We start from the raw sequence: 10025 nt of genomic DNA, 5'->3' as shown, positions 1-10025 counted from the left end.
CAGCAGCTGCAGCGGCAACAACACGAGCAGCGGCTGTTGCCGCAGTAGCGGCGGTTCTTGCGAATGCGCAATAGAGGGGTCCCTACGCCTCGTCTGCTGCAGTGTAACGTGGAGCTTTCTGACCTTCCTGCTGCTCGCGAAGCAGTAACACCTGCAGCTCTGCTGCAGGTGTCACTGCAGGTGCTGCCGCTGCCCCTCCTCTGTCTGATGATCTCATGACCCCAGGAGTCGCTGGACTGTCTGTACACCAGACACCGACGGCGAGCATGCATGCTGCAGGCGCCTCTGGGAGCCAAGCAGGAGAGAGCACCCCTTTTGCGTCGCTCACTGCAGCGGCTTCCCCCTTTACTGCTGCTCCCGGAGACTCTCAACGACCCCCTGAAGATGCAGCAGGCACGGGGGCAGCTGCCGCAGCAGCCGCTGCATCTCCCGTTGTAGCACCCGCAGCAGCAGAACCAGCGACTCACGCAGCGATCGACTCCGCGATTACAGCGGCAGGGACAGACTTCCGCGAGTCTCTTGGGTGCGCCTCCTTCGCAGACGGCGCCTTGTCTGCCGCAGCTGCAGCAGAAGGCGGAGGCAGTTTTGGAGGCTTCACTGGCGCTCCCGATGGAGCGACAGGCAGCAGCAAGGCCTTTTTGGAAGCCTCGCGAAAGTGGTGCTGCAGCTCAGAAACAAGAGGGCTGGCTCCCGTTTGCTGCCCTTGCCACGCTCTGCGAACTTGCCGATGCAGCAAGGGAGGCCCCTTCGCGCAGCGGCGGATTCTCTTGCAGCACCTGCGGCGACAACAGCACGAGAAGTTTGCTTCCGCTGCCAGTGCTGCTGCTGAAGAGCTGGAGGACGCATGCGAGGACGGCTTCGAGTGCAGCCAGAGCGACGCCTGCAACCCTTCAAGCGGTGTTGTGGACCCCTATGCTCGTGCATGGAAGCCGCCTCTGCATGCAGCCGATTTTCCCCCCCTTCCTCCGCCCGTCTCCTCGAGAGCACGACGAGCAGCAGCAGCCGCAGGAGGCCTTTCCCCCACTCCTGCTACACTGGATGGGGAGGGGACTGCGCCTTGCCACAGCAGCGCTGCCTCCGCAGCTGCCTTGCAAATGCAGTGGTCTCTGCCTCCGGTGGGGTTGCGCGTTGTTTCCGCCTTTTCTTTTGGAGGGTTGCTCACGAGGTCAGCGGACTTGGTGGTGCTTGAGCTCGCGCATTTGGCTCCCGCTCCAGCTGGCGAGCAAGCCTGGCAGCGGCTCGCGCACTCAGCAGCCGCGCCAGCGTCGCATCCTGAGAGCCTTCCTCGGCACCAGCAGCAGCAGCGGCAGCACGCTCGGGAGCAGGAGCTTCAGGGGGGCAAGCAGGCGCAGCAGCCTCCCCGTCAGGAGAACTGGGAGTGCGTCTGCTGCTTTCAGGTGTCGCTGCAGCGGTACCAGTACGCAGAACTGCAGCGGCACGTGTACCAGCTGTATCCGTTCACGCCTATGAACGGCGGGAAGGAAGGGCACGCAGGGGCGGGGTGGGAGGCCCCTTGGAGGCGACTGGAGACGCGCTTCAGCAGTCTGCAGCCTAAGCGCATTTCCACTGCAGTCGCCGCATGGATGGGGGGTGGTTCTGCTCGGGGAGGGGGCAGAGAGGATCCAGTTGCGGCAGCAGCAGCAGACAGCGCGGAGGCTGCTGTGTTGTTCTCACCGCTTGAAGACGCGCCTTCAAGCGGTGAGAACAACACAGCAGCCTCCGCACTGTCTGCTGCTGCTGCCGCAACTGGCAGAAAAATGGAGTACCTCACTGCTGGGCAAGAGGCGCCTGATGTAGCAGCGTTCGTGGGAACGCTGCTGCAGCGTGCTGATATCATGAGCGACGTCTTTGTTCAGAGACGCCTTGGAATTCGGCAGCAGCACGTCCTGTGCTGTCGGCGATGCAGAAGGAGACTCGAGACACCCCACCCCCTCTCCCCCCTGCTGCTGCCTCCGCAGCACATGACGCTGCCCGTGCACGGGCGTCTTTTCGCTTCGCGCGTGTCTCTTGAGCTGCGGGATGCCTGTGTGGCCTTTATTCAACCTCCTTCCGCTGAATCGGCTGCTTCCGAGGCGCTGTACGGATGCAAAGAAACGCTCCCAGGAGTCGACAAGGGGCCTCTGCACCACCAGCAGAAGCAGCAGCATGCACAGAAGCATGTAGATGATGACGGGCCTGGCGAAACCGGCGAGACAGCCTCTTGGCGTATTCTTCAGAGACGCAGTGCGCCGTCCTGCTGGCTGCTAGGGGGTTCTTGCCCGCCTTTTGTGATTCTCTCCCTTTTCCACACGAGTGGCAAGCGCATTTCCTTGTTTCCTTTTCTCGCTGGGAAGAAGAAGCAAGGAAGCAGCGCAATAAAGGCTGCTGCTGTCTCCGCAGGGACTGCCGCCGTGGCAGTGCAGAAGCGCATCGCCCTCATGGCTTATCCTCAACGCGATAAGGCTGCTGTGTTGCTGATACTTCCCAAGCCCTTCCCTTCGTCTTTCTGCGAGCGGCTAGAAGCCGCAGTGCTGCGGCAACAAGCCACAGCAGGCCCACTGACACCAGAAAACACCCCCAAGAGCGACTCCAGGAACGACAATCGCACCCGGAGACAGCGTCGATCCGTGGCTTGCGGACTCAAAATCAAGAGTCGGAGTTCTCTCCTCGCTCTCTCAGTACCTTCCTCCCTAGCCCTCCCGTGGCTGCCTCCCCTCACAGACACCGCAGAGGCTGCAGAGGCTGCTGCGTTTTGCAGCGAACGTGGCTCAGAGCTTGACGCAGTGCTGTCTCGGTTGCACAGGCAACGCTTCCTGCTAGCCGACGCTGCTTCTTCCGTCCAACAGCAGCATCCGCACCAGCAACAGCAGCATCCGCAACAGCAGCAACAACAGCGGGAGAGCGAGCTTTCGCAGCAAGCACAAGGGCAGCACCACGATGATCGCGGGTATCATACACTTTTGTCAGCGCTGCCTCCAGGAGAACTCTCTCGCCAGCAGATGCAGCTGCGGCACGAACAGCAGCGATCCACCCCTACGCAGCCAGATCAGCAGAGTGAGCCAGAGGAGAAGCATCACCCCTCACGGACAGAGCGCCGCGTAGTTGAACGGCAGCTGCGAAGTTCTACCGAGGAAGACTCGCAACCTCCGCTGCACAAGGGTCTGCAGTCGGACGAGAATTGCGTGTCTTCTCGTGCATCGACGTCTCTCTTCTCAGCAGCCACACTTGCGAGCAGTCAGTTTCAGCTCGCCTTCTCGTCTCTGCAGCATGAGTGTCTGAGGAACTCTATCAGACGCGGCCTCTGCTGCTGCTACGCGCCGTTGCTGTCATCCTTCTTTGTCGGGGGAGATGATGGAACCATTGCAGTGCTGCAGGTGTCTGCCTTGGAGGCGCCGCTGCTGCAGAGCCACGCATTCCCCACGTCTTCTTCCGCAGCAGCAGCAGCGGAGCATTTCCGCAGCGGCGCAGACACTCAGAGAAATAACCGCCGTCATACCAGCTCCATCATTGCCTCCTCGATAGGCCCTTTGATAGCCCCCATGCGCCTCCACACACCCCTTGGTAGCACTCAGTACGCCGCTGTAGAGCAGCAGCTGCAGCATCTGCGTCTCAGAAAGCTCCCAGAGGTAATCAAGTTCATCAGGGAAGAACCGGTGGACGTTGTGGCCCTACTGTCCGTACAGCTGCCCGCAGGCGACACCCTCGGGAGCACCTCGAGCAGCCGTCCTAGGAGCACAAGTGCCGCAGATCTGAAGCCCATGCTGCTGGCAGCGGGAAGAAGCGGCAGTGTGCTGCTGGCGGATGTCGCGTCCTCGCAAGTTCTTGCATCGTATGTAGCGCAGAAGGGAGGTTTCCTCGCGCCGACAGACACGATTGCAACCGTAGTAGCGGATGAGACTCGGCTGCTGCTATTTTGCTGCTACAGCGGCGGAAGCGTGCGAATACTGCAGCTGCAGCAATGCAAGGCCAGCGACAGCGGCCTGCAACTCGTGGTGCTCTCCTACCTGGAATCAGGGGCGCACCCGCTCCATATGGCTCCTGTGCTGCCGTTACTGTCTCTTCAAGGCACGAAACAGCAACAGCCGCAACAGCCGCTTCGACAGGAGAACAGTCTTTCGGGAAGTGGCGGCTGCAGCACCGCGGGCGGGCCTTGTTCGGGTGTCTCTTCAATCCGCTGTGCGTGCATTGAGTCCCAGCAGAGGCTCCTCTTTCTTGGCAGTAGCTCTAGCAGGAACGGTGTCGTCTCCATCTTGTGCTACAGCGTCTTAGGCAGCAACTGTAACAGTAGAGCTGCAGAGGAAGGCACTGAGGCCGTCGTCGCTGAAGCGAGTGCTGCGCGCGTAGTCCTAGTTGCCAGAGTTGTGTGCCTTGCAGAAGCCGTCTCCTGTTTAGCTGTCTGGCCAGAGAGAGGCATGTTGCTGGTCGGCGGTGCAGAGGGGGCGCTGCTTCTGCTGTTACTAGAGGGTCTAGTCTCTGAGTCTCCCGAGTTCGAACCAGAGAGTGCTACTGCTGCTCCCTCAGACAGGCCGCTGGAGTCTTTGAGACGGAGGTTCCATTTCCACCAGTCTGGTGGCACTTTTGTAGGCAACCAGCGGCCAAACGAGGAGAGAGAGCTAAGAGGCTCTTTCTCTGCACGCAGCTCAAAATTGCCATTCCCCCTGCGCATGCGCTTCTCTACAGCGCAGAGCCGCCCCCAGGGAACTGATGAACGCTTGCACTTGCAGCAGCGTGGCTTTGGGGGGGACCTGGAGAACGTGCTGCGTGACAGTATGGCTGCCAACGCCGAGTCCATGCTGCTCTTGAGGGCGCACAATAAGTCCATCCGGAAAATCTTGCTCTTTCCCAGCGAAGCCGTCTTCGTATCCTGTGGTGCTGAAGGCACCCTGAAAATGTGGAGAATGCCACCAACCGGGGAACTGGCCGACTGAAGCGCAAAGCACACGAGCGCTGACCGTTTCACAAAGAAAAAAGGGATCTTTTAGGCAGGGTGTCTGAAGAGACACCTGCCTGAAAAACCTGGGGTTCCTTGAAGAAATGTGAACGGCAGCAGTCAACCTGGTCCCGTGCTTTTCGCGCAGCCACGTCGAGGGAAATGTAGTGCCGCAGCTGCTGGTGGAAGAAATGTCGGTGCCGCAGCAGTTCATGCCGCCTTCCTCTTGTTGGCTGCGCAGGATTAAAGGCAACCACCGCGTGTGCCAACTCTCTACATGGGCCCTTGCGGAGGATGCTTATCCTGCTGGCTCCGACAGAAAATCTGTCGCAGCGTATTCGTACGTCGACGGAAAATAGAGGAAACGGGACGGCTTGATTCCATAATAGTGCATGCAACTTGGCAATGCTCTCTTTGGCCTTTTTGCATTTCTCATGTCGCCAAAGGGGTATATAGTGTCTCCCTTTTGCCGTTGACTGAAGGGCTGCTGCTTCACCAACACTGTGGCAGGTCACCACAAAAATGCATCTAAAAATACTAGGGCAGGCAATACCAATTGCTGCACTGGATAGTTCTTTCTTGCTTGATCTCATGGATTTGCGGCACTTCCCATTGTCTAGCACGGTGTGCACGTAGATCGGAAGCACATTTCAGGGAAGTTGTGGCAAAGTAGCGGACGTTTGGGGCATCTAACATTTCAAGCCTTAATCAGCTAGCATCCTTGTTCTGTTGAGGTAAACTAAGACCGAAAATCGAAACTGCAGGCAGTGGTTCATCCACAATAAACCATAGTTGCAGGTTGAGGACAGTGGCTGGCCGGTGTGTGTGCAGGCAACGACCCGTGGAGACGAAGCGCTTTTGTGCTATATGCCAAAATATTCCGGGGGCATCCTCGTGCCTCAGCGAACTAATTGACTACTGGTATTTTTCGGAGGAGCGCAGTGAATTGGCTTCCGCAATTTGTTACCCACATCGCCGTCAAAAGTGCAAGTAGAGTCCTGTAACCGAATCCCGGTGCTGCAGCAAGCGCGTTATGCCTTTATAAACAACCCAGGATTCAGACAACTCTTGAACGCTCTCAGTGCAGAGAACCGTTTACTGCGAAGTCTAGCCTAATCGGGCGTGCGTTGAGACACCTGAGAAACAACATTGCGTCGTTCCTCCAAAGTATCTCACTTGTCCCTACGCAAGTGCCTTTGCACTTGAAGAAATGCAGAATTCCCTTTGCCATGAAGGATCAGAAAAAATAATGTTAAGCAGTAGTTGCTCCCAAAGAAGTCGGCTCTTCTCGCATACTTGAACAGCAAGTGAGTTTGTATGGCCCCGTTCCTCCCTGGAATGTTTGCAGAACCTCTGCAGTGTCCGGCATGGAGCCCCTCAATAGGAAGAGTCTTAGGTACTGCTTGTTACGAAGGAAGTGAAATTCCTATGCTTGGGGTTCTCTATGGTCCCATAGGCCGGATTGCGCAGTAGGCGCCCGAGGCACTTTGTATCCCGGCATTGCCCATGGACCAGTGAAATGGTATGCATCTGTTCTAACTGGCTAGACAGATCAATTCCAGGGTAAACTTGCTCTATGTATGCCGGCGCTGGGAGCAGAACTAGCTTTCCAGAACGCGCGAAAAGATGGGAAAGTTTGCTTCAGGAAGCCCTTCCCCCAGCAGCTTATGCTGAAATGAGGCCCCAGCCCCATCCGATCAAGCTGGTTTTGGTCTTCTGTGGAGCTTTTCCCATCGGAACATTGCCAGCGTCTCGTACAACCATACACCAAAGTCTCTAATACCCCGGTTTCAAAGATGTGCGCGGAACTCACGGCACCACCGGTAGGTTTCCCCTCTAGCTTACGCCATCAGAGAGCCCAACAACAAAAGCTATATTGCAGAGCAATGAAAATAAAGGGAGAGGCTCATTCGCCAATGTCGTCTCACCTTATTTACCGCAAGGGCCCCTCCATCAGTGCATTCAACTTGTTGCAGCCTACAGAAACAACCCTACCGTATGTACTTAGATCCGCCTTAAATTAATTCAATTACCAATTAAAGCTACAAAAATATCATTTGTCAGTGCTTTGTAGCAGAACGTGTCAGGGATTTCCGCAAGCACCCGCCTGGTTCGGCCGATGGTGCGGTCGGTCCGTATGGATGTCTTGGGACCTGGGAACCGATACGTAGCTCATGTACACAACTTTAGCAACTTTGGGGGTATTTTCTCCCCGTTAAGTCATTTAAAGTGCTGTTCTTATGTTAGCATGCACCTTATGATCTCGCTTTCCCCTCGTGTCTTCTCCACCCATCCAGCCAACCGGCGCCTAAGATGAGGCTCTGTTTGAGGGAAGCGCCATCCGACTATGCAAAGCAGTACCGGGGGAGATTGTACAACTCAGCTATTACAAAGGATGGGACGAGCAATCAGACTTATGCGAGCGGGCATTTGTGGGAGATCTCGGAGAGTTCAGGGCAATCTTCTGACGACCGCGGCTCTACGGAGCATATGCTGAGCGGCACTGGCGGCGACAGCACAGATACAGCTGACTCCACCAGCATCTATCTCCCTCAAAGACAAAGAATGCTTACAAGAAAGTACCTGAAGTCAGTAAAAAGAAAGTACAAGCAGCAGAAAATTGCCTACTTGCGTACCCACACTGTAGACGAATTCAGGAATTTGCAAGCTGAGGTGGAGCGCGAAGAACGAATAGCTACCGCATTTCTTGCAAGATGGCCATACGCATCACGAATCCATCAAGATATTCCCCTAAAAGCTTCATCCGTCGACCTGAAAGCACGACACACGTTCCGCCAGGTATCAGGCCGTAAAACAATCAAAAGTGTGCTTCTATAAACGCTGACAAGGCACTCGGAGTTGCAATGCTTTTACTTTGCAAAAGCAGCAAAATAAAAGCCACTCCTGTTTAGTAATGGATTTCGAGACTCGTTTTTGCCTGTGTCTGCTGCATATATTCAGCCATTTTTGCCTAATGCGAGAAGGAATATGCCTTATTATCTTGGCAGTTTCCTAGTCCTATCTACGCCCTGCGAATAGCTCCCTGCACTATTTTATTCAATGCACGAAAAACCAAGTAGCTACCAGGAAAAGGTTCGGGATTGTCGGGTTAGCAGGTTTGACTGCAGCTGCCTATGCGCTGATGGGGAAACATGCCGTACCAGATTTGGGGTCATAATTTTTTAGGATACCAGGTACCTTGCGAAAACAGCACCCACAACGATGGCATATCTGCGGTTGACACATTTGCCTCGACAAGCTCTGAAGAGCATCTGCGTGGTGTTGTGTCTCATAGGGGCACTCAAATTAATCTGTATCGGCCAATCCTGTGTCGATTCCGTAGACCACGAGGCCGGCTCACTAGGCTAAAGTTTGTATGCAATCAGACTGTAGATCACTGCATCAGAGACAGAAGTATCGCGTTCATGCAGACCTCATTACACGCCAGGGATCCGCAGGATCCATCAAGCTGCGGCTTCGTACACCGTGGACCCGCGAAGTGCCGTACACTTCAGGCGCTTACACTCTACTCTAGGAGGAACCTGATGGGGAAATGAAGTGCATGTTGTAGCCTTCAGCTGCTTGTTGCAGTAGGCTGAGCTCTCTCCAGTTTGGGAAGCACCTGTTTGCGGCTGCTTTTAGTGGAGCAGCGGAGGTACACGGGCATAGTTGCCATCAGCTCACTGCAGTTTTTCGTGAAATACGCTTCTCGTTCCTGGATCTTTTGGTTTTTGGTGTATTTTCAATCCCTTCATTGCGATTGTATGGCCTGTTTTTATTAGGGATACGGCATGCACCGCATAATTCATAGCCCCTAAAGAATGAGATGTTGAGACCGTTAATCTTTGAGTATCCGGCTATGGCTTGCCAAGTTATAGTTAAGGCCTAGCTGTCACCATACACTGTCAACCTTCTCAACAGACTCACTGACTGTGTGTCTTCTCCCGGTGCTCCTTGACCATTAGGGGAATACGTTAGTCATGAGGCATAGCACTCAGATGGCTCCTTGTGATACAAAATCGTATTCATGTTTCAGCAAACCACTGTCACCTTCGAGATGCTTCCCCGCACTGGCTTTACTCCATTAAGCTGGACAGGCGAGGCAACCGGCGTACCGTACCGACACGAGAACCATCGATTCCTATTTGAAAGGACGGAATACCTTGCTGAAAGAGAAGGAAAGCACAATCCGCATCTCCTTTACTAGCCTCTGGGCAAAGACAGGCACCTCCAATTCACACGCAGCATCGTTCATTGCCTTCCTTTTACTATTGCAGAAACACTCGGAGTCTAGAGCACTAGCCACGCCAGTAGAATCGTGTATACGGTATCAACACCGACGCAGATAGACATATTCCTGGACCAGGTGGGCTGCTTTCTTATCTGGTTATGCTGCACGCTATGAAGCGCACGCACATTGATTTTTCAAAAGGAGATGTCGCAACAGTCACGAATAAGGCTCGCACCCTACATGGAATTAGGAAGGAGCTAGCTTGGAGCTACCTTATTCACTTAAATAAATGCGCGGTATACCGTATAAGCTAGGAAATGCGAAGGCATACAGTTAGTTCTCCTACGAGGGGAACAAAGAGACCTAAATGGCTACTACAAGATTATTTCCCCGAGTATCCTTAACGAGTCCTAATTGCCGAGATCATCAGAATGTATGATTAAGGTGCACTGACTGACGGATGCAGACAGTCACCTCGACGTCAAGGAACATGGTCTCGTGGCCACGAAGCGGAGGTGAACGCTGTTATTGAGTGAAGATGTCTTATTGCCTCTGGAAAGCACCTCTGGCCCTAAAATCAGGTCATGTTGAGTAAATATCTCCAGCCTTCCCTGTAATCGAAGAGGCTCCAATGTCTCGAGGGCTTGCTCCCTCTGCTGTCCTCTGCATCACCGCTAGTCAGCAAGCGCTGCATAAGCTACTTATGAGAAAGGCACACGACCAAACGAAGAACATATATACTAGTTGCGGTCAATTACTATCGGAGTTCATTTGCAGTTTGCTTCTGTGTGGCTGTTCTCACCAGATAAAGACATATCTTGCTCGCCTTTTCCTCGAGGTCACCCCCCTCCCGCGCCACGATGCAGCTCGGATATTTTTTGTTCT

General features: G+C 54.7%; 1 protein-coding gene across 1 annotated transcript; it reads left to right on the top strand.

Moving 5' to 3' along the window:
- The first annotated feature begins 215 nt into the window (after positions 1 to 215).
- On the top strand, positions 216 to 4907 carry LOC34623941. Its single transcript, XM_026337502.1, has 4 exons — positions 216 to 393; positions 541 to 1542; positions 1684 to 2762; positions 3147 to 4907. Exons 1-4 carry the CDS (start codon positions 216 to 218, stop codon positions 4905 to 4907), a joined length of 4020 nt encoding a protein of 1339 aa, XP_026193287.1.
- The last annotated feature ends 5118 nt before the right edge of the window (positions 4908 to 10025 follow it).

This window comes from Cyclospora cayetanensis, unplaced genomic scaffold (genome assembly GCF_002999335.1).
Source record: "Cyclospora cayetanensis isolate NF1_C8 unplaced genomic scaffold, CcayRef3 CcayRef3_contig_187, whole genome shotgun sequence".
Taxonomy (NCBI): domain Eukaryota; phylum Apicomplexa; class Conoidasida; order Eucoccidiorida; family Eimeriidae; genus Cyclospora; species Cyclospora cayetanensis.
The sequence above is the reverse complement of the archived record's forward strand: the minus strand, read 5'-3'. Positions and strand labels throughout refer to the sequence as shown.